This window comes from Typopeltis vanoorti, chromosome 10 (assembly GCF_054136105.1).
Source record: "Typopeltis vanoorti isolate ZY-2024b chromosome 10, IOZ_Tvanoo_1.0, whole genome shotgun sequence".
Classification (NCBI taxonomy): Eukaryota; Metazoa; Arthropoda; class Arachnida; order Uropygi; family Thelyphonidae; genus Typopeltis; species Typopeltis vanoorti.
Window position 1 is genome coordinate 91,529,367 of NC_143558.1, and position 25,285 is coordinate 91,554,651.

The following is a 25,285-nucleotide window of genomic DNA, read 5'->3' on the forward strand; positions in this document are numbered from 1 at the left end:
CAAAAATACATGGCTTCCTTAAAACTAAGTAACCCAGTCTATCACACACTCACATAAGACAATAAACTACAGTGAATTCACCTATTATTATTATTATCATTATTATTATCTAAATTACAAAAAAAACTTATCTTTCAGCAGTGCTAATCACTAGCAACAATACCATGCACCACCTCTTGATGAATTCAAGTAAGTAGTCTTAAATATCTTAAGTAGTCACTCTTCCAAGATTGGGCTCAAATTTGCTTAATGTTAGTGATTAGACAAGAACTAGTACTTTCAAACCAATTTGGCTGCTGACAAGCCAGATAGGTGGAAGTTATAAGCCTTGAAGAAGACTGATAGTCTGCTAGACTTGACTTCTTAAAATTTCAAGTTTCTCTACAAAGCAATCTCCACCAAAGAAGGAAACGTAGCATTTAAAAGTTTTTAAATCAAGCCGTAACAATAGTTCATCCAGATAAAGAAAATACCTCCATGATCTTAAAAGACTGCTGCTTGTAATAATAAAATTAAACAGATACTAATATTGTCAGTGGATGAGTTTAAAGAGAGCACTGTGTGATGAGCATTGTCTGAATAATGAAAGTGTGGTCTTTGGGTAATGTCTTTGGACTCCATTATATACTCTTATATGTCTGTAAATAGAATTCCAGAAATTTTCATTTAAAAAAAAAAACTTAATTGTTTTAGTTAATACATTATTTGTCCAAACCAAAATTATGACTGTTTTTTTTTTTTATCTTCACATATCTAAGCTCCACAAACTTGAAGCCCTGCTATGTCTTTTTGTATATGCTATTAATTATCTTCACTATAAATTTGGCAAATACTTGGCATCTAAAAACTAACCAGACTTCTTAAAAATATCAATAAGCCACAAATTAAATTATATATATATACACCCCATCTTTCTAACTTATATATTTTTTGAACGTATAACAAGGTGAAGTAGGCTGTCTGAAATGTTAGAAGATTAGAATTAGAATAGCCTGCAAACTACTGGACTAAGTTTCTATCTTCCTGAGTAATATTGAAGACTCCAGGACAGTTTTGTATTTAGGCTAAAGTTAAAGCTCATATTATGGAATGAAAACAGCACAAGGAACTGGACCATCTCCCTCCTTATATTAGCCAAATAATTAGCTAAATCTTTATTGCTCCTAGCTGTCTATACTTCACCTTTTATATATATAAAATTCAACCCCCCTTCAAATTTTATTTCATCCAAAATTTTGTTTTAAGGTGCTAATATCATAGTATATATGGTGTTCTTGGAAGGACACCATTATAGACAGGCAAAGCAATGCCCCCCCCCCTTCCCTAGCCAGGTTTTATATGGAGCAGTTTTAAAAAAACATATTCTTGTTACTGCCATTTCAAATTTTAACTTCATTTAGCACCTGGCTCAGAAACATTGTTCATTTCTTTTCCACCTGAACACTAGCATAACAGAATCCAATTCAGTATAGAAAAAGAAAATAATAGAAAATCTATCCACATGAGTAGATACATTCATAGCTTATTCCTTCATCCTACATTCCCAGCAATATGGTATCATAAAAACTTATTAACAAAGCCACCAACATCTCTCTTCCAACTAGGCTTCCCTCAAAGCTGAACTTTATTCATTGCACCTTCCTATTCAGTAGCTACAATCTAAAAAAAAAAAAAAGTATAATCTCTGCACTACTTTCAAATCCCATATTATGCTAGCTGCCCCTCTCTGCTCTTCTAAAGACCTTCTTCCCCTCTCAGTTATATACAAACTAGATCTCATATTATGGGATCTAGTTTGTTCGTGCATCTTGAACGTAAGATATATCTGCTGCTACAATTTTGGCCAATCAGGTTTAGCTGACCATGCCTTTGTACACCTTGCATAGAATTAAGTGGAGAAAAAATTGCTTATGCTTTACTGAAGTAAATATGTAAATATTTTAGTTAATACATTAGCTGATTTGATCAGCTGCAGATTTAAAAACCAACCTTAATAAATATGGTAATCTGGTACTTCCCAAGATCTGGAAAACTGTAATTCTTGGGTTTCTGGCTTAACATCCAAAATTGCCTTCTAGTGCCCACTGAGGACATCTGTTGTAGAACTATAAGCTTGGACTTTAAGCTTATAGTCTAATACTGTCTACTTGTTTTTTGTGTGGTTTTTTGTGGTTCATTATTAAATTCTTTGTTTTATTAAATCACTTAAGGAATTGAACAACGTAGATACGAATATAAATTAAATTACACTTTAATAAATATTTCCGATATTCCAGCAATGTCGCGTTGCCATCTTCAAAAGGAACTTACAAAAAAAGGCATGTGCACGTAGGCACTACAACACAGTAACTGAGAATGAAAAGATGAAGCTATTGTTCTCCTAAAAGTCCTGATGGTGCCCTCTAGCAGGTTAAGTAGGTGTTCTTGTCCATTGGGCTGAAGGTCTGCTGATGTAAGCCTCCCAAATTTGGGGCAGTCGCATACAACCAAATTTATTGAGGTTTGGAGAGTTTCGTAGGGCTGAGGCTGATTCCATAAATAGTCTTTCGAATTTGTATTTGCTACAGTGTATTACTGTAGCTTTCTTCCACCGTATTCTGTGGTGTGTATCCAGAGCATGGTCTGCAAGATCAGAATGGCTGTACTTGTGAAAACGGATGTAGTCATTGTGTTCAGAAATTCTGATATTCACTGTCCTGCCTGTTTGGCCAGAGTAAGACAGTTTACAGCTGCAAGGGACCTGGTATACACCAGGTAGGTCTAGGGTAAGTGGTTGGTCTTTTGTTGAGCGGATAAGGGATGCCAATTTTCTGTACGGCCTGTAACAGGAGGTCAGGTCATTTTTTTTAAGATTTTGGTAATTTTTTCTGAGGTGGCTCGGATGTAGGGAATGGTGATGGATTTAGAGTAATCCTTGTTGTGGGGAGGGGTTGTAGGTTTTAATATATTTTGGATTTTTTTTTGGGGGGGGTAGCCATTGGCTGAGAAAGTGTTGAGGATGTGATTTAGTTCAGTGTTTAGGGCCATGTCGTTAGAACAGATTAGTTTAGCCCTGTTGTATAGTGTTTTCACCACTCCATATTGTTGTGAAGGGGGGGGGGGGGATTGTTGGTGAATGTATCTGCCTGTATGGGTGGGTTTTCTATAAACTGAGAAAACCAAGATTCCATCAGGTTGGCGGGTGACTAGTGTGTCTAGGAAAGGGAGGCTGTTGTTTTCCTCTTTTTCCAGGGTGAACTTGATTCTGGGGTGTTGGTTGTTTAAGTGTGTTAAGAAGGAGGGGAGTGTTTCAGAGCCATGTGGCCAAATAGCGAACACATCATCAACGTAGCGAAGCCATATGGTTGGTTTTGCTGACGTTGCCGAAATATCAGAAATATTTATTAAAGTGTAATTTAATTTATATTCATATCTAAGTTGTTCAATTCCTTAAGTGATTTAATAATGGATAACCAACATATAAGCCTGTCTACGTAAATTCTGTGTTGTATATGAGATTGTTTCTGAAATGGAGACAAAATATTGGGGGGGGGGTTGTAGGTTTTAATATATTTTGGATTTTTTTTGGGGGGTAGCCATTGGCTGAGAAAGTGTTGAGGATGTCTAACCATTAAACCTGTATTTAATTCATTGCTGTTTTCATTCAATTAAACCATAATATGAGCTGCCATGATTCTCTCTCTCCTCTCCAGGTATCGACTTCATCTTCTGTCAATGTGAAGCCAATATTTTGGATGAACAAGACAGACTTGCAAACTTAAAAGGAAAGAACACAAAAATATATATGGTAATAGAGAACCGAGAACCCAGAAATAGATTAGGATAGCATGCCTTGGAAAAAATCCCTTCATCAAATGGAAGAAAGAAAAACTGTTACACGATTCTCATTTTATGTTGCAGAGACTGTTCCTGAATGTAGCTCAAGTCCTTCAAAGTTCTGTGAATAGACCAGATAGATTAGTTTGAAACAAATTTTGGCTATCTTACCTTCCTTTCTTGTCATCTTAAATAGTCAAAGAAGATTGTCATGAGATTATAACTTTCACATTTTGTTTTTTTTTTTTTTGGTCATTTCAGTTTGTGTCTTTATGTAAATAATTAGTGTAATATTTAAATTATTTCATTCTTAGTACTATATAGTTTTTCTTTCAGAAAACCTTAGATTGTATTCTGCTAACAACTGCAGAAATTTGAATATGGAAATACATCATCACTATTCAATACTTATGCTTTTCACATCCATTTCCTTTCTAAGCACGTATTACAGTTATATGCCTTTTTATGTATTGTCTAGATCAGGGGTAGGCAACAGGCTTCACTTCACTTTTGTCACCTTATCAGACTCGCTGGCCACATTCAACTTTTATTTTTAATAATCAGGCCACAAGTGTCTAATTGACCCTTCAGAGGTCGCGTGAAAATTTTTGCCATCAAGGGTCGCGCGCGGACTGCCATTTCACACTCATTTTTAACAAAATTGAAGGTGTTAATAAAATAATAATAATAAATAAGCATATTGTAGAAAAAAGATTATTTATTCAAATTACAACATATTTATAAGAGAAAACAAAATAAAAAAAATAATTAAATGTAAAAATAGAACTTCATATGCTACATGTGCAATAAATGTGTAGAACTGGATTAATATTCTTTTACTTAAGTTCTACACATTCATTGCACATGATTGTAGCATGTTCAAGACATAAATTTGTAACATCTCTTACAATAATATTTAGATGCACGACTTTTTTGTTCTATCACAATAATAGCATCTTCCTTTTTCTGGATGTGCAACTGCAGTTTTGTTCTCAATTCTGTTCTCGAGTGATCCACAAATTTCAATGAGTCTTAGTTTTATATTTCTTGACAAACTTTGAATTGATACCCTTTCTTGCAAATATGCTTGTAGTAGAAATAATCCAAGATCTTGCAGAAATTTACGTCGCAATATTTTTTTGTCAATGTTATTCGCATGATAAATAACTTGAGAATTAATTCCAGCAATGTTGATACAAGAGTAAAAAACTACCATAGGCCATCTTCTTGTTGATCTAGCACAATTGTATGTTGAACACAATTGATCCACAACATCTACTCCTCCTTTTGTATGGTTATTGGTAGTCAGAATTTCAGGTTTGTATAAAGCTCCACTCTCTGTATCAATGCCATCATTGTCATGCAAACTTGATGCTAACAAAACAAATTTCTTTTTTTTGGGACAGTATGATACAAGTGTGCATTTATCTTTGAAAGCAAACATACTCGATTTTATAGGACGATTTGCTTGCAATAATTTAGGAGGTAGTTCTCTTTTATTTTTTCAAACTGTTCCTATTACAGTAAGTCTATATTTCTTTAGCAAGTTTTCAATCAAAGGAAAAGAAGTGAACCAATTATCTAAAGTAATAATTCTCCCAGAATTTTTGATTGGTTCTACTAGTCTCTCAACAACTTCAGATGGCGAATTGCTCATGAAGTATGGCCCTTCTGGTTGTCGTCCAACATATACCTCAAGATTAGCTGTATAGTACATTCTAGCATCACATAATGCAAAAATTTTAATGCCGTATTTATTCGGTTTACTTGGTATATATTGGCGAAATGAACATTTTCCTCAAAAACCTTCCAACTTTTGATCGATTGTAGCGAATGCACCTAGATTGTATCCATTTTTGCACTTTGTAACAAATAGATCAAAAACTTCACGAATAGCTGTCAATTTGTCTAGCTTTTTTCTTTCTTCATGTGTACTCTTATCAAATCTCAAAAGGAATTTGAATCGCCTTACCGACATTGTTAGTCGAAATATTTCATTGCCTTTACCATTACTTCCAAAAAGATCTTCTAAATTCAAATAGTTTTCTTTATATGTACCAGCAATATATAGAAGTCCAACTGAAGCCCGTATTTCATTCCGAGTTGTAAACTTGGCGTCTCGTTCTCAAGTGTAATTACTAAACTTTCAATATACTTGTTCGTGTTTTCCAAAATAATCGATAAAATAGAATCGCCTATAAAATAATTCCAAATATTAAGAGGTAAATTTTGAGTGTTGTTTTTAGTGCCAGATGATTCTTTGATTATATTGTATCTCTCAGTAATACGTTTGTTAGTTTGTGGTACTGCTCTTCATAAAGTTCCGTCTTTTCCTTGATAGAATCTATCCTCAACTCTCCGGGTTATCTTCAGCTACTTCTAATGACACCTCATTGGCTTCTTGCTCAGTTTCGCTGCCACTCATTTCTTCCACATCGTCTTCCTTCTCTGAACTAACATCATTGTCTGAAACATCTTCATCCTCGTCATTAGCGAGGATTAAGATGCTTCAGACAATCTTCTGTAATTGTTCTTGCTCCTTCTAATAGTCACCCATTTTATTTTACCTAAAGAGAATATAATATACCATATTGCAATTATATATAAACATATATAAAATAGATATATATGTATATAAAAAATATATTTCCTGTGTAAATATATAAGCCTGTATGTAAAAATATAAATAATTTACAAGTACTTACCAATTTTAAAATTTTGATAACTGCTTTTTCTTATAACACTAAGGGCCGTGTGGGATCTGTGACTGCGCAATGTCTCAGTGGGAACAGTAGTTATCGCATCAATGCAATATTCTACACTAACATATGCTGGCAAAGGTTGGTCGATTGGTAGAGCCTCTGCTACTAATGGCTCAGTTAAGTAAGTTTGAGCACGGGTAGTAGTTGGAAGGGGAACCAATCGTTCAATGCTGTTGGCACACTCTCCCTCGATGAGTCTTTGGACTCCCTGGAGGTATCAAATAATAATAATAATAATATGTCCTGCCTATATACGAAGCTACATGAACGCATAACCGGATTTAACCAGCCGCTTTAGAAATATACGCAAAAAAAGCAAACGTGCAGACTCCCAGTCTACGCGCGATCTCTGGAGGGTTAAGAGAAAATAGTGAGTGAAAAAACACTTAAGTTATAAATTTTTATTATATTTCAATCTTAAAATCTTGCTAAAATCTTGGTTGTCGTCGGATGAAGTCGCCTTTGTTATTCCCCCTCATGATGACTCACACGGTTGACTCTTGCCAAGTTGCATGGGAATATCATGAAGAATAGGTATAAAATTATTTTTAATTTATTATTCATATTATAAAATGTATTATTTAAATAATTCAACATACGGGCCACATGCCATGCAAGTATGGCCAACCTTTCTGGGCCACATGCGGGCCACCGGTTGCTGATCCCTGGTCTAGATTAGTAAGCTTTTGTTTACTGATTTAAACATAATACTGGAAAAGATTACTTGGTCAGTTCCCAAGTGATGTTTGAGCATTGATCAAGTATAATTTTTGAATACATTGCTTTGAGAGAATAATTTTTCTCTTATATTTAACTCACTCATGTTGATGTTTAGTGGGATAAACACACATCTATGATAATAATATTAACTAAATATTAGACACACTGGCAATAAAGCCAGCACAGATTTTAGTGTTAATGGTAGAATCCTACAGTTCCAACTGGCACTGTCTATGGGTGCAATAATAGGAACTTGCTGATGGTTTCCCTGATCTTTTAGCAAAGCGAGGAAGCAGAGTTTAAGATTTGGCATGTATTGTAATGCTGCCGAGGTATTCTAGAAATAGTCTCTTGGATTTATATCTGATCCTGTATAAGAGGGAGATTTTTTTCCACTGAATCTGGTGATCCATGGCATGGTCTTCAACTCCAGAATGACTGTAGTGCAGGTAATTTACATAGGTCCTTTTTATTTCAGGTAGATCCTACTTTGGACAAACAGGAAGAACAGTTAATATCCAGCTGAAAGATCACTTGAACTATTCAAATTTAAGTGGATATTGAATACCACATTATTTCTTAGCTGAATAAGAAATTCAAAGATATTTGGCATCAAACTCTTAGATTAGATTTCCTATCTTTGAGTTTCTTATTCAGCTAAGAAATAATGTGGTATTCAATATCCACTTAATTTTGAATAATTTTACTTCTCCGAAGTGAAGCCTGTTGGCTCACCATCACCATCCTCTACATCTGAGGCACCTCGGAAAAAATCAATTGTCCTACTTTGGCCAAACAGGCAGGACAGCAAATATCAGAATCTCAGAACACAAGGACTACATCCGATTTCACCAGTACGGCCACTCTGGGCATGCAGACCATGCTCTGGATACCCGCCACAGAATAAGGTGGAAGAAAGCCACAGTAATACACCGCAGCAAGTTCAAATATGAAACACTATTCATGGAATCAGCCTCAGCCCTTAGGAACATGCCAAACCTCAATAAATTTGGGTGCATAAGACTGCCCCAAATTTGGGAAACATATATCAGAAGAACTTCACCCCAAAGGCCAATAATTACCAATACAGCCCGCCAGGGGACACCATGAGGGCTTTAGGAAAACGGTAGCTTCCTCGCTTTGTTTCTCATTTGCTGTTATGTCGCACTTGCGTGCACCTGTTCTTTATTTGAAGTTCCCAAGAAGATGGCAACGTGATGTTGCCGAAATATCGGAAAGTATTTATTAAAGTTGTTTTTAATTTATATTTTTAGTGTACGCTGTCAATTCCTTAATTATTAGTTATCATGTTTAACCAGCGTATAATCCTTTCAACAGGAAAAAAAATATCCATGGACTTGCCTTTTATAAAAATGGAACTTATTTTAATGCGATACTTGAGCTTGTCCGGTTTTTCAGATTTCACCAACATCAGGAGTAATATGTGATATAGCTACCCTCATCTCTTTGTCTATATTACATGTCTTTCATGCTTTTTAGTTTTTATATTGGTTAATATTGAGAAACCAAGCTCACACAAATATGATGTTGAAAACTAACAAAATTTTCAGTGCCCTTGTGGAGATAGCTGGGTATTCGGCTTGGACAAAAATCCAAAATTCCTCAAGAATTATTTCAGAGAATTTCATTTTTAGAGTGTGATCCCGTTGAGAAGGTAACTAATTGTTCTTCTTCTTGTAATGAAAATTCACCACGATGTATTAACTGTGCCAAATGGATTTCGTATCTAGTCATAATTGTATGTATTTAAGGAAGGAAAGTAACTTGAAATCTTTTCTTCCAATATTGTTAAATGTTCTGTTATAATGGAAATAATTCCCTTGACATTTTTATTTTGGAGCAAAGGAAACATATCTACTGTATTTTTTTTTTTATTATTTTTTTTTTTTTTTATTGTATCCGGTTTTTTCAAAGAGACACTTTTTTCTGAAAAGCTGACAATTTGTCAGTGGATGTCAAAATATTTTCATTTTTCACTTGGATAAACACTATTCAATTAATTAAAAATATCGGCTAAATATGCCATTTTAGCACACCAAATATCATTTTGAAGACATTTTACAAAAGCATCTGTACCTTCATTTTGAAAAAATTCCAATAATTTATTCTTAAGTTCTAAATTTCGGAATAGCACTTTACCACTGGATAACCATCTTATTTCAGTGTGCAAAAGCAAAGATTCATACTTGGCTTCCATAGATATGCAAAGTTTTTTTTTTAAAAGAAAAGGCATGCTTTTAAACATCTTAACTTGATTACACTCAGAACTGTGTCAAGTGATATATCTTTCCGGCGGAACACTTGTAACCAGTTCGCGAAACACACAAGTGTTCCGGGGAACACCGTTTAAGTACCACTGGTTTAGACTGTGGGATCCCTCCATTAACTCTCAGTCAGTGTTTATTTTTTTGCCATATTTCTGTGTGCATGTGCTCAGTATATTACTTTGTGCCCATGAAGATGCCTTGGTGACTAAGGCAAAATAATGGTGTTTTAATTTTACTAAAGTTAGTTAGTATTTATTATCTATAGAGTTGTCTTTATCCCACTAAACATCAGCATAAATGAGTTAAATATAACAAAAAAAATATTATTTAGGGATAATCAGTATCTAAGTATCCAGACCAGATTATACTTAACTCAGTGTTACATCATCCTTATTTAATGATATCATTAGAAGTTAACAAAGAGGTATGAGCTTAATAAGCTGTTTTTTTTTTTTTTTCATAAGTAAATAGAACAGTACTAAATTTAGTTGACTGTTTCTAGAGAATTGTAAAATTTGTGGTACTAATTGATATAAAAACAAATAAAAATTAAAATTTGTAAGTCTTTATGCAAATGCATCCATGAAAGGTTGCAAATGTATGGTTATGCTATTGGGAAGACTCAGGATTAAATAATCTGGAAGAACTAGTTCTAGAGACCAAATATGGAACTTTTTCCAAACCACTTCAGCTTCCAGTAAGCAGAGTGGTAGTCTCATCATGGACAATGAAGTTAATTGGCTAATTAAAGTCACAACTTCGGAATTTAAACCACAGCCTATAATTTGGAGATTATAGATGCTGTCCACTTAGCCAACCAAGCTCTCAGGTTACAGTAAGCTTAATTCTGAATACAGTGAAAAATTCAGTATATAAACATGCAAACAGGATAAAGTTTATTAATAAATTATATCACAAAATATTTCTATCTGAAACTTACAAGTCAGCTTCTGTGTAACTGACAATTTAAAAATGTAGAATGCTAATTAATTTCCAAAGAGATATAAGCCATGATGGTAGATTAGTACAGTGCTTTAGATATAATGCTGATACAAATATACATAAAAAAAAATGCTGCCATTGTTTACAGTTAAAGGATTAGATGTTCTTAAATTTTGTTAAGAATACATAGTCATCACAATTTGAGGTAATGAAGTAGCAATTTCTTTGCATAAGTGTTTAAATTTACAATTTAAAACGATGTCAATGTAAAACATGGGTCTTTGGTCATTAACTTTTGTGTTGAGCTGACCAGAATTTTGGCATTTTTTATAGAGAGCCAAGGATTAATGTTTTTGCAGCCTCTTTGCAACAGAGTTGCATTCTTGTCTAGTATGAGAGAAGACATTCACAAGGAACCTGGGAATGAAAGAGGAGGCTATTTGTCCTTGGTGGGAGATAATATGGAGGAGAGTTTGTTGATAAGAAAGAAAATAGTCACCAAGTTAGTTTTGTTTTTAGGGTCTTTAAAATTGTTGCAGAGACTCCAGCAGTGTATGGGATTGGACTCGATGTATAGGTCAGAGTTCTTAGGAACCAGCCTGCATATATTATTAATAAACTGGATTTTCTGTGTCAAAGCCATTTTGCTGCATAATTTCTTGGATAATATCATAGGGGGAATCATTCTATAAGGTAATAGGAGTTGGAGCAGACAACAGTGTGCTCTATTAAGTAACATTTTGATGCTTTTTTTTTTTTTTTTTTTTTTTTTTTTTTTTTTTTTTTTTTGACACTGATGATTAGCTCTTTTGTGGATTGTCCAAAATGTTACTTGGGGATATTTTTTTGAAAAGGATTTTTTTTTTTTTTTCCCTTAGGGGAAGAGAGAATAATTAAAATTATCCTCCAGTATTGTATGCAAGATAAACTTAATTATCTACTGCTTCAACCTTCACATTTTAAGTTCATTTGGAGTATGTGTATGAGGTCCGTTCAAAAAGTTCTGGGACAATCATTATTATATAGAAACTGGGTATACTAGCATATTGTTTTGTAAACAGATAAGTATGTAGACATGCAATAACTGCTACAAGATTCTCATGGAAGATTTGGAAATGAGGAGGATTGTTGCAAAGTTTGTGCTGAGACTCCAGTTCTTTCAACTCGCAAGTTTTGGGCTCAAAAGAACATCGGTCATATCTCATTTACTTATTCACCAGATTTGCCCCCCTTTGACTTCTTTATTCTTTGACTTTTTTTTATCCCCTAACTTGAAATTTTTACTTAAAGGATGAACGTTTCAAGACATAAACAAAATTAAACAGAATGCAACAGAGTAACTCAAAGCCACTTTAGAACAGAAATGGTTATAAAAGTAGGGAAAACTCCAGGAACGTTATATTGAGGCAGGAGGAAATGTTTCTGTAGGTCATAAGCTTTTGTACGTATTGTAAATAAATTATCTTGTACTTTATGAACATAGTTTGTGTGTATACACATACATCAGCTAAACTGCATCTCAGGAATCCAACCTTAATTCTTGATCCTTAATAGCACAATTTAAATGAAAAGAGGCAACTCATACAGATCAACCAGCTGTTATAAAAACTGCAAACAGTAGATTTCAATCCATTTAATTAATGAGGACTCCTGGTGAATTAGTTTCACAACCAAGCAATAAAAATAAGTGAGGACTTCAGCCACCAACAGTTTTTGATTCCAGGCATCTTCTAGTTCTCAAACCCATATAGTAGTTACATATGACAAAATAAGAATAAATGGCTTTCAATAAATTCTGATACTTTAAAGATACCAAGAAATTATATACTTGGTTTAATCCATTATCCAAGTGTAAGCAAACAAACTTTGCACCTGACATATCTTTCAGGACTGGGGCAACTTGTGGCAAAGGTGGTATAAATTCTCATCACTAATAAGGTGTGACACCTTTTGGCAACTGGTGTATGGAAACATGACTTCTCCATTACTTCCACCTCAGTATCACCACTTCTGGGTCTGGTTCCCACTGATAAAACCTCAATAATGGTTGAAACCGGTCTGGGTAGTGATCCTTCCCTTAATGCATAGCATTATATATGTCTGGAAGGAGATGTGCTTTGCATTATGGGAGATACTGAGGCAAGCAATGAGAACTTATACCACCTATGCCGTGAGTTGCCCCAGCCCTGAAAGATACTTCAGGTGCAAACTTTGTTTGCTTACACTTGGATAATGGATTAAACCAAGTATATAATTTCTTGGTATCTTTAATTTATAACCAAGTGAAAAACTTTCAACAAATTCTGATACATTTAAGGCAGAATGTTCTCTAGCCACCTAAAAATAAAAGGATCCTGGCAGGTTGTGTTTTAATAGAAATATTCCAGTTTTGTGACCACATGTTTATTAGAGAACTGTTTTTAAAATACTAAACAAGTACTAAAAATAACCCCTTTCTTAACCACAGAAACTTGTGCATGAGGTTGTGTTTTATTTCATTTTTTTTTTTTTTTTTCTAACAGTGTTTTTCATTTTTTATTTTCTTCATGAGAGGTCTAGTTATGGGCACTGGCTTGTTCAAATTAGCAGTGTAGTTCGGTTTGTGTGCCAGTATACATACAGGCGCTCTAGTTGATGATTAACGTGAAAATCAAAGCATTTAAAGTAATTAATTTTATCGCACATAAAAGTTAGTACTCAAATCATAGTAGTAGTTTTTTTTTAACTACTGATCAACATGTAACAATGAGCAAAAGGATTAGTAGAGAGATTAAATTATTGCTTCAAAGAAGGATTGGTAATTAAAAAGCTAGCAGGGAGGAGATATATAAAGTACCTGACTGTGATACTGATCCACTTTCTTTTGCTCATCTAGCCTTTTTCCTTTAATTGATCCATCTTTCTGCTAAATTCTTTCCTTTTTCCAGGATGAAAAATAAACTTTAAAAAAACTAAATCTCTTCTTTCACCAGACAAAGCATTCTCCAATCCATCTTAAGTTCTTACACAATACACATAACATAAAAAAAAAAAAAACTGAGTTTCTGAAATTCTTCTCTATGTTCAGTTTTTAAAGTTTAACCAGTGCTTTGTTATCCCTAATGAGCCATGAAGATATCTTGTTTTCTTTTTAATCAAAAAACACCAAAATATTTTTACTTATGATAATTATGAAAAATATAATTTTTGTATAAGTAATTTTTATTTATAGAGAGGAACAAATCATAGCTTGAAACAAGCAAATTGTCTCTAAAAAGATTATTTGAATACTTACAGATGAAAATTCAAACAGTTCTATGGCTTCATCTATAGCAGGCAGCTTGGGTTCGCAAGTTCCAGCAAGTAATGTAATAAATGAGCGTACAGCTCTAGGTCAGAATATTGCAGTACAGTGCATCAAGGATAATGGTGATATTGTCCGGCAAAAAAATAGTATTCACCATTATGATATCGCTTCTGCCAGGAGGAAAGTGAAATTAAGAGAGGTAAGGTCAGTATTTATGTTTAGTGATAAAAAAAAAGTTATGGCCATTTCACTTAAAGAATACATATAGGCTTTTCTGAAATTACTGACAAAATGAATATAACATGGGAAAGAAGGGGGGGGGACAAAAAACTTTGTACTCTCAAGATGCATGCAAATGGATGAGTTAAAGCTATAAACTGATCTTAGTAAGAAAGTTTGTATTCCATGCAACCCCATTTCTGGCTGTTTAAGCATAACTAAATGCATGACATCCTGCACAAGAAAATGTCCACAGACATTTTCTTGTGCAGGGTGTTGCAAAAGTTGTTAAACTACATCCATGGAGTTAGACTACATCCGGTTTCACCATTACAGCCACTCTGGTCTTGCAGACCATGCTCTGGATACACGCCACAGAATACGGTGGAAGAAAGCCACGATAATATACCGTAGTAAATTCAAATTTGAAAGTCTATTCATGGAATCAGCCTCCCCTAAGAAACATGCCAAAACTCAACAAATTTGGTTGCATGAGACTGCCCCAAATTTGGGAGACGTACATCAGAAGACCTTCAGCCCAACGGCCAAGAAGACCTTCAGCCCAACGGCCAAGAATACCTACATAGCCTGTTAGGGGGACACCATCAGGACTTTTAGGAGAAATAGCTTCCTGCTTCGTCCTCATTTACTGTGTCACTTAATGCCTGCATGCCCGTGTCTTTATTTTAAGTTCCTGTGAAGATGGCAACGTGATGTGCCGAAATATTGGAAATATAGATTCAAGTTTAATTTAATTTATATCCTTTGTACGTTGTGAATTCCTTAAGTTATTTAATAAGTGGTGTTAAACTAGTTATATCAAAATGTATACTTGTGTGTATATGTGTACTTTTTTTTTTTTTTTCATCATCAAATTCCTGCCATGTACCCTCAAGGGGTGTACAGGATATGATAGTACTACATGAAAAAAAAATTACATCATTACTAACTTCCTATCTACAATTTTCCTCCAAATCAGTCTGTTACTTCTCAAGACTCCAACATTATCAGATCTTATATTTCTATCGTCTAAGGCACTTTGTACCGTATCAATCCACCTATATCTTGGTCTTCCTCTGGGTCATTTTGCTGCCAACCTGGCAGAGAACACTTATTTCGCTAATCTCTCTTTGCCCATTCTGTTTAAGTGACCATACCACCTGAGATTAGCTCTGCTAACGCATTCCTGGATGCTGACAATGTCAAGTTCTTTCCTAATATCCTCGTTTTTAATATGATATTGCCATTGATGCCATCTGTTCACGCCTCTAATCTTTCTCAGGACTCTCATATCTGCGGTCTCTAGTCTTTGGTCAAGTGTTTTACTTCTAACCCAGCTCTCAGATCCGTAAGTTAAAACTGGTTTGAACACTGTCTTGTATACAGCTAATTTAGTGTTCCGACTAATTTCTCTCTTATTCCATATCAATTTATTCAATTGACTTCCCACCATACCAGCTTAGCTGATTATGTTGTCTATTTCTATATTTAATTTACCATCTTCAGTAAAAATCATGCCTAAATAGCTGAAATGTTTTACTTGTTCCACAGGTTCTCCATTCACAACACAGTTGACATTTTCAATGATTCTGCCTATTTTCATTGTCTTTGTCTTTTATTGCTGACCTTCATACCATATCTATTACAACAGCTATTCAATTTAGTCAGAGAATCTTGCAGACTTGTAGCGGATTTATTTAAAAGTATAACATCGTCCGCATAAAGCAAAGAGCTGACATTAACATCTCCGATTTTGATATCAGGTTTAATACCACATTCCTTCATAATGTGATCCATATAGATAATGAATAACAGAGGGGATAATGTACATCCTTGTCTCACACCAGATTTAACATTAAACCATCTTCCTGTACTTCCTTCAATTCTAACTGCTGACTTACAACTCAAATAAAGACTAAGTATTGCTTGATATAATGCCCCATGGACACCATATAACTGTAGCTTATTGAATAACTTCTCTCTTGGCACCTTGTCATATGTCTTTTCCAAATTGACAAAACTTAAATACAGATCTCTGTTATATTCCCATGCTTTCTCGACTATTTGTCGTAAAGTGAAGATCTGATCCTGACAGCCTCTATTTGGCCTGAATCCAGCTTGTTCTTCACCAAGCTTTTCTTCTACAATTCTGAACCGTTTCTCAAGTATACTTGCATAGATCTTGTTAGGAACACTCAGTAGGGAAATACCTCTGTAATTCTCATATTCAGTTTTATTTCCCTTTTTATATATGGTTACTATGAGAGCTCTACTCCAATCATTGGGAATTCGTCCCTCCGTCCAGGCTTTCTGAACTATGCAGTGCAGCCACTGTAAGACTCTTATACCACCATACTTCAGCATTTGTGGTCGATTATCATCTACTCCTGCTGACTTTCCACATTTCAAGCCTTTGATGGCTTTTTCTACTTCAAGTATGGATATGTATTCCTAACTGTATGCCTGTTGAGTATTTTTTACCACTGTGCTATCACTGCTTGTTTCATTTAGCAATTTTTAGAATTAATTACTGCATACTTCAAGGATATCTTTTTCTCCCGTTTTCATGTCACCTTTATCATATCTAACTCCTTTTACAGCACTCTTTCCTCTGTTTCTAAGCTTCTTCAACAACCTCCAGAATATCTTACTACCTTCTTGATATTTATTAGCTAAACAAAGTCCTCCCATGACTTTTGTTTAGCTAGTTTTAGACAGTGTTTATCTTTCTTACATTTGTCTCTGTATTCTTTAAGAGCACAAGCTGACTTATTTGCCAGGAACTTTGGATATGCTTTCTTCTTTTCCTTCACCGCCTCTTTAACTTCCTGTGTCCACCATGGAGTTCTGATTTTTCTATCCCTGCAGACAACCTCACCACATGCCTATTGGCTGAATCAATCAGGGTTTTCTTCAAGACTTTGCCACTGAATCTCCAAGGTTTGGTTCCTGTTCTCAAACTCTTTCATTTTTTCTTCAATAATATTTGTGTATTTTAGTCTACAGTTCACATCTGAGAGTGCTCAACTTTTACTCGCTTTAAAACTTTCTTACATATTGTTCTTTTCAATACGAAATTCAATTTTATCCTGCTCAAGACTAAATGGTGATCACTTCCAATTTCAAATCGTCTGTACATTGTAGTGTCCTGCACCAGTGAGGAAAACATCACTATCAACAATAACATAGTCAATGAGACTTTTCTTATTCCTTGCCTCTTCTCTCCATGTGAATTTGTGCACATTTTTATGTTGGAACATGGTGTTAGTAATAACCAGTCCATGTCCTGAGCAGAAATGCAACAGATATTTGCCATTATTATTAGCTTTGCTCTTTTCTCCAAATTTTCCCAAAATATTTTTGTATGTCTCACAATCATTTCCTACTCTGCTATTTAGATCCCCAACAAGGACCAACTTTTCCTTTTTCATTGTGTCAGTTGCTTTTTCTAAAGCCTCAAAAAATTTCTCTACTTCTACCTTAGTAGAACCTTCTGTGGGACCATAGGCCCAAATAAGTCTCATTGTCCAGTTTCCCATTCTCATATTTTCCCACATTACTCTACTTGAGACTGACTGCCATTCAAGAAGATTAGCCTCGTATTTTGTGTTGAATACTATGGCTACTCCTTCTTTTCCTTGATTGTCATTGCCTGAATATAACATTTTGCATTTATTGCTCAGAAAGATCTCGCCAGTTTTTGTTTTTTTTGTTTCAGTCACCCCTATCATGGCGATCTGATACTTATCTAATTCCTCAGCTAGCTCCATTTCTTTGCCATTCAAGCTTCTTACGTCGTTGATAGTACTGATCTTTAACTCTGGTGATGTTGAGTTGGGGTGGTTTTTCAGATTTGTTCCAGTAGCTGACTTTTCGCTGTTCGCCCTGGTTCCCTGGCAAAAACAACGAGGGCCTTGTTTAACATGGCAAAGCCTCAGCCGGCATGAAATTCTGTCATGTTGTACCATCATTTTTTATTTTGGTTTAACCAATAAGAATACAATTTAGTCGGCTAAATCCCAGATTGCCAGCCCATCCTCGTTCGTTCAGTATCCAAGTAGATACCCAACAGGGTGCACCACGAGAAGGTGAGGATTGGACATTAGGTCAGAAGCCCTGGTCGGTTCTCCGCATTCCTTTAAAGGCTATGTGGAGGTCTCCTCTCAGTTATACAGCTCTGACCCTTAAGCACCCCTCTTTTATTATTTTTTTTATTTTTAGTATTATAAATTATCAGCTGTAATTGTCTTAGCATTTGAATTTTATATAATAGTCTACAATCAGTTTCATTTAAAGCTAATTATATTAAAGTAATTCAGCCTAGTTGTCTGAGTGGTAGTGTACCAAGGCAGTATGTTTGAATCCTGCTATGGATGTTCATCTTCAGTTTGGAGATGAATTTCGTTGCCTGGTGCTAGACTAGACTCAAACCTGTTTATTTGAGGCCTAAAGTAGTTTGAAATAGTTTCATATTCAGTCAACAGTGCAGGTTTCTGGATTATATAAATAATAGATAAATAAAATTTAAAAAATCCTTAGTTTACCCATGTTCTATATTACAGGTTTACAGACTTTGGTGTGTGTGTGTGGGGGGGGGGGTTGCATATTATTATTGTCATGTAATGAAGTAATAAACATTAGCGATCTTACTAACTTCACAATATTGGGAAACTTCACTCCTTAGTTATTTCATTCTGGAGTTAGAATTTTTTTTCTTTTTCCTTAACTCTCTGCTTACTCATACTACCAATGTACTGTAAATTGAATAACCTCTTTAGTATGGGATTTCCGTTGGGGGGGTGATAATATATATATAGAACTTGATAAAATATACATTGGAAGATAGATAACAAAAACGGACTATTTACATATTATAAGAATGTATATTGCAGGAAAAAAGGATTTTCTTTTTAGATATATACAATAGAAATGAAGGAGAAAAGTACATTAGTGGTAGGCAGGATGTGTCTTTTCAGTATGAGTCAATATTACAGTTCAGCATCACTTTTAGTTATTCTTCTGCTGAAGTGTATTGTCGTCGGCAATCCAGAACAGGGTACCATTTAGATTCCACTCCTCTATGAATTTTGTGACAGTTCCTGCTTCTTTGTAGTAATCAAATTCCAGTGAACGCCTGCTTTGTAGTTTCTGCCATAGGCTACACATGAGGGTTTGTTCTGATTCAGTGATGAATGGGTGCTAGTTATTTCTTCTATGCTTAAGGTAGAAACTGTAAATGACGGCCTTGGTGTAGATGAAGAGGAAATTGCATATTTTATGTTTCTTCTCTTCTGTATGGACTAAATTCCAGTAGTCTTCTTGGCTGTGTGCGTAGTTACAGATGCTATAGGAATCATCGCTTTGTTTGCAGGACAGGTTAGATATGTGTGTTCCAAGGTGCCTGAAACTTTGCAGAATAGACATTGATCTGATTGTCTTAGCTGAAATTTGTGGAACTTAGTAGGAGTTGGCAAGATGTTATGCCATAGCCTCCACTGTGTGTCGGGATCTGGTTTGGCACATCTCGATTTATATGGAAGATCCCACTGAAAACTGGGTGGCATGTACAGCTTAGTAAATGAGAGGGTTAAGGATGAATATAAGAAGGTGAAGTTGGAGGCACTGAGTTGGAGGGAATAATTGGAAGTGAGGCTTCAGGTGATCCAAGATGAAAGGTAGGCTCCCCGCAGTTTCTAGAAGAAATACGGATTCCCTGAGGTGTAGCGATATCTGGATAGGCTTTTCTAATAGCAACTTGCATCTGTTGGTATTGCTTTACAATTTTTGGGTTCTTCATTGGTAGGCTTGTGAATGTTTTCCACTTTAGGGTCTGGGTCAGGAGGTCCCCTATGATTCTTATTCCTGCCCAGTTCCCTGTAGGGAAAAGAAAGGGCTGGCCAGTTGTGAGACTTGCTATGTTTCTGTTCAAAAACAGTAGTTCTGATAGTACAGCTGACTCTGTTGATCCTGTCAGTGTGTGATGAAGTTCTGTCTTTTTCCATCGCTGTAGAGCATCTACAGCGATGGAAAAAGACACCATCTCCTCTTAAACTACCTCATTTTTACAAAAATGAGGTAGTTTAAGAGGAGATGGTGTAGAAATGGCCATTTGGAGGATTGTGGAAAGTGTAAGTCCTCGGGTGAATGATTTCATGATGTATTCAAAGGTGGTTATGTAAGCATGACTGAACTGAAGTGTCTTTAGGAGAAGGATTATCCTAAAGAATGTAATCTTGTTTTCAAGGGAAATCAGACCTTGACCTCCCTTAATGAGTGGCTTGCAGATTTCAGAGTATGTTGTCCAGTTAGTATTGTTCCAGAGGAAACTTTTGATTGCCTTTTGAATGTGATCGATAAATTCTTCAGGGGGTGTGAGTACTTTGAGGGTATGCATAACACACTCGCAGCCATCTGGTTAACTATTAGTACTCTTCCTGTAAGTGAAGATATGGAATGAATGCTGTTCTGTTTATCTAGCACCTGTTTCAAACGGTTGTGCGGCTGTGTTCAGTTCAGTGTGTTATATATTCTGCTGTTGCCAAGGTACATACCTAAGTATCTTTGTCCTTCACTTGACCAGGTACATTCGATCGGAGAATCATTTCTATCCTTCCATCTGCCTAACCACAAGCTAGTAGTTTTTGAAGAATTTAATTTGGCCCCTGAGGCTTGTGCATATAGTCTGTGTGCTTCCTCGATTACTGTCATTTCTTCATTTTGGATTATTACGGTAACGTCATCGGCATATGCTGATAGGGTTATTTTTTGATGTGGATCTGTTATGATGGTGTCGTGTGTTCTTTTTAAGAAGGGTTCTATGGCTAATGTGTATAATTGTCCAGAGAGAGGACATCCTTGCTTGATCCCTCGAGAGTATGACAAAGTGCGAGTGAGCCTGTTATTGATTTTTAAACAGAAGTGTGCATCTCTGTATAGCAATCACACTGTTTCAATGATGAGAGGACCATAGCCAAATGCCTTTAGAACTTCATAAAGATACTCGTGCTCTACCCTGTCGAAAGCCTTCTCCTGATCAAGGCTGACGAGTGCTAGGTTTTCATGTTGGCTGTTCGCGATGTGGATGAGATCTCTTATTAAATGGAGTTTTTCATGTATTGATCTTCCTGGGACAGAGTATGCTTGATGTTGGCCAATAACTTCAGGCAGTGTTGGCTTTATTCGGTTTGCTATAACTTTGGAAATGATTTTGCAATCGGTATTAATTAGGGAGATTGGACGCCAGTTTTGGATATCCGTGTGCTCTCCCTTCTTCAGTATCACTCATGTTACTGAGGTCGTGATGGATTGTGGGAGCCCATTAAGGTAGGCTTCTTGCAGTGTTTTGAGGGGAAGTGGTCCGAGCTGATTCTAGAAGACTTGGAAAAACTCTGACGTGAGACCATCAAAGCCAGGAGATTTGTTCTTTGGCTAGGATGTGCATGCAGTTTTCACTTCAACTAGCGTGATTTTGTTTTCTAAGTGGTTCCGATCTGTTGCAGAGATTTTTTTTTGTTTCTTTCAGTATTTCGTGAATGCCATGATGGGATGTTCGTGTAGAGCTGTATGCATTCTTGTAGTATTGTAGGATTTCAGAAGCGATTTTACTTGGATCTTCTGTGATGCTGCCATCTTGAAGTCTGATAGCAGAGATGGAGTTTGCTGCCTGGCATTTTTTTTCCAAAGAGAAAAAATATTTTGTGGGGATATCTGAAAGATTTGTGTATGCTGTGATAGAAGTAGGGCACCTTTTGCCAATAATTCTGCATGTCTTTGCATGGCTTGGAAGGCATAATGATATTCAGGGAGATACTTGAGCTGTTCTTCAAGTTGTCGGATTCTAATGTTCCTCTGTTGATTTTTCTGGTGACTGTAGATCTGCATAAATGATTTTAGGTGGGCCACCATGTTTTCATTGGTTCTGTATCCACTTTCGAGTGAGTGAGGTTGGTTATTAAAGCTTGAGTGTTTCTTATGTAATCTGGATCTTTCAGGAGGGTGTTGTTGAAGATCCAATAAGCACTTCCTGGTTTGGATGCTTCCAAAGATAAAGAAAGTTGCAGCTTGACGAATAATTGATCTGAGATTTAGGAAGGGATGTGTGAGATGTTTTTAACGAGAGGAAAGGTGTGTTTGGAAGTATAGTATCTGTCCAGTCGTGCTTGGTAGAGTGGCCTATTAGTCACTGTGATTACTGACTTCCATGTGTAGGACTTCTTATCTGGATGTTGATGCCGAAAGACGTCAATGAGTTCATTATGGTTTACCAGTGTTTGAAGTTTGTTTATTAATTGTCTACGCTGTTCAGCACATTGAACTCTGTCGTTTTCTTGGTCAAGAGTGCAATTAAAGTCTCCAGCTAATATCAAAACCATCTCTCTAGTATTGACATGTTCTTGGTCAATACTAGAGAGATGGTTTTGAACGAAATCTAGGATTTGTGATGCCAGAGCATCCTGCTGTGGTATGTAGATGTTGAACACATGCAGGGTATCATGGTTGGGTGCTTTTATGTGAGCATACAAGGCATATCCCGGTATATCAGCAATCCCTTTTAATTTGTAGGGAAATTGATGATGTACACCTAAGCTAATTCCATGGATTCCAATCTTCGTGGAAATGATCTAAGGTGTTGTTTTGCCTATGGTGGTGATGCTCGTGTAGGATCCGACTTCTCACCTTTTGCTTGAAGGCTGCAAGGAGTTGGTCAGCTGCTTCTCTCTGTGAAGTTGCTGTGCTGTCTGGTTTTGTATGGCTGAGGTAGAAGTTGTATATTACCGCTTTCGCAGTGATAAAGAGGTAATTGCAGAATGAATGATTATTTGACTCTGCATGGACGAGATTGAAATACTCCTCTTCTGTATGAAGACTACCACAGGTGAGAGCTGCCGTTTCCCGAGACAAACTGATTAATTGAGTGTTTACTGAGCATTCCAAGTAAATATGCTGGACCGTTCCTGATTGGTAGCAGAACAGGTAGTTATCTGAGACATTTGAATTAAATTTTCGTAATATAGTTGGAGTGGGTAATACATTGTGCCACATTCTCCACTGAATATCTGCATCAGGTTTGATGGCTCTTGTGCGATATGGTAGGTCCCATTGAAATAGTGTTTGATCAGATGATGCAGGATTTTCCAGTAAAGTGCTTTGGTTCAACTGTTGCGTTAGAGTGCAGTAAATTTTGTTGGTGTTGCTGGGTGTAAGTTTCTCCCATTAGTTATTAGTTTTTATCAGAAAGATAGGCACTGGATCTTCTGAGTTAGGAGGGCTAAGCCCCCTCTTCTGTTATGCTATCAGGCATAGCAACCTTTACAGTGTGTATCTGCTCAGGCTGATTCCCATATTCCAAGTTTTCGAGCAATTTTGGAAAGTGCCAGGTGAGCTTAGAGAAAGAATGTCACCCAAGATCCTCACTCCTTGTCAGCTCCATGGAGGAAAGAAAATCTCTTTCTGAGTGATCAGGTTTCTTACCATCGTGTAGTGGAAGATGGGTTCCTTGAGGATTTCAGGAAGGGATGCTGTCTTCACTGTGTGCTGGAGGTTTAGCTTCTTCCATCTTCGAAGGGCATCTTTGTAGAAGTTTGTTAGATTTACTGGCACGTGAGCTGTTGTCATTCTTAAGGTTGTGAAGAGCGAGACCTCTAGTGGCAGAAGTAAAAATATATTCAGTGGTGCATTTGGGTGATATTTCCTGTTGTAGGGTATTAAGGAGAAATCGAGCACGGAACATTGTTATCCTGTTGTCAATGGAGGTCAAGTTTTGTCCTCCATCTTGGAGAGAAGTACATAGCTTGGAGTAGGAAAGCCAGTTTGTTTCGTTCCATATGAATCGATAGATGGTTGACTTTATTTGTTTGATGAATTGCATTGGTGACATGAGAATCTTTAGTGTATGCCAAAGGACACTGGTTGCTATTTGGTTAACGATTATTGTTCTCCCTCTTGTGGAGGCAGAGGCTCGTATTGCTGCCCACTTTCGTAGTGCTTGCTTGAAACATTTGTTTAGTGTTTCCCACTTCTTATCCACATAAGAGGGCGTGTTTCCTAGGTAAATCCCCAGGTATTTGTTTCCCTCTGCAGACCAGGTACCAGATATTGGGGAATCCATTCGGTTTGTCCATTTGCCACACCACAGTCCTGTGGTTTTGTGTGTGTTTAGTTTGGCTCCTGAGGCTGCTTGGTATTGTTGGTATGCTGTTTGTATGTTATGGAAGTTCTCTTCTTTGCAGGCTATGATTGTAACATCATCACCATATGCTGTCAGGGTTATGGTTTGGTAGGGAAGTTTAGGACGGGATGCCGTAAGCAGCATGGTGAGTCTACACAAAAAGGGTTCAATGGCAATTGTGTAAAGAGGACCGGAAAGCAGACAGCCTTGTTTAATACCTCTGCTGTGTGGTACAGTTATGGTAAGTCTGTTGTTTATTTTCATGCAAAAGTGTGCCTTAGCATGCAACATCTTAATAGAATGAATGATGCCTGAGCCAAAGGCTTTCAAGCAGCTGAAGAGGTATAGGTGTTCAATGCTTTCAGAAGCTTTTTCTTGGTCTAGTGTTACAAGACCCATTGTTTCACTGTTGTTGTTGGCTATGCTTATGAGATCCCTTATGAGGTGTAAGTTTTCGTGTATAGATCTTCCAGGGATGGAATAGCTCTGATGCCTGTTTATTATTTCACTCAGAGCGAGTTTGAGTTTGTTGGCAATGGCTTTTGATATAATTTTACAGTCGGTGTTTATGATAGAGATGGGTCCCCAGTTTCCTAATTTCATCACGTCTCCTTTCTTTGGAATGAGTTTAATAACAGATGTTGTCATATTGAGTGGGAAGCCATTAGTATTTGCGTCGACAAATACTCTGTAGAGGATAGGTCCAAGCTGTTCCCAAAAGGACTGGTAAAATTCAGTGGTGAGCCTGTCTATGCCAGGAGATTTATCTTTAGGTAAGGAGGTGCAGGCAGTTGTCAAATCGTGTAACGTGATGGGGAGTTCTGTGTTACGCCTTGTTGTTGGTGAGTCTTTTCACATTGGAGAGAATTATATTCGTGGCCTCCATAGATGTTGAGTTGGCTTGGTATAAATTTTTGTAGTACTGCAAGGTATATAACAGGATTTAGTCATGATTTTCTATTATGTTTCCTCTATCTGTTGTTGTAGCAGATATAATGGTGCACTCTTGTTGGCATTTTTCTAGTGAGAAGTAATACTCTGTGGGTGCTTCTGAGAAGTTAATGTGTTTGCATCGTGCTCTTAT

General features: G+C 36.3%; 1 protein-coding gene across 2 annotated transcripts in view; it reads left to right on the forward strand.

Moving 5' to 3' along the window:
- Positions 1-25,285, forward strand: part of LOC150102588 (uncharacterized) — a 229,600-nt gene that overhangs the window by 88,226 nt on the left and 116,089 nt on the right. For both annotated transcript variants that reach the window (XR_016548914.1, XM_090398830.1), the window contains exon 3: positions 13,805-14,013. Coding sequence is in view for 1 of the 2 variants with exons in the window: in XM_090398830.1 (XP_090254956.1) it covers positions 13,805-14,013 (209 nt within the window). In the remaining variant the exon portion in view is untranslated. The remainder of the gene's footprint in view (positions 1-13,804; positions 14,014-25,285) is intronic.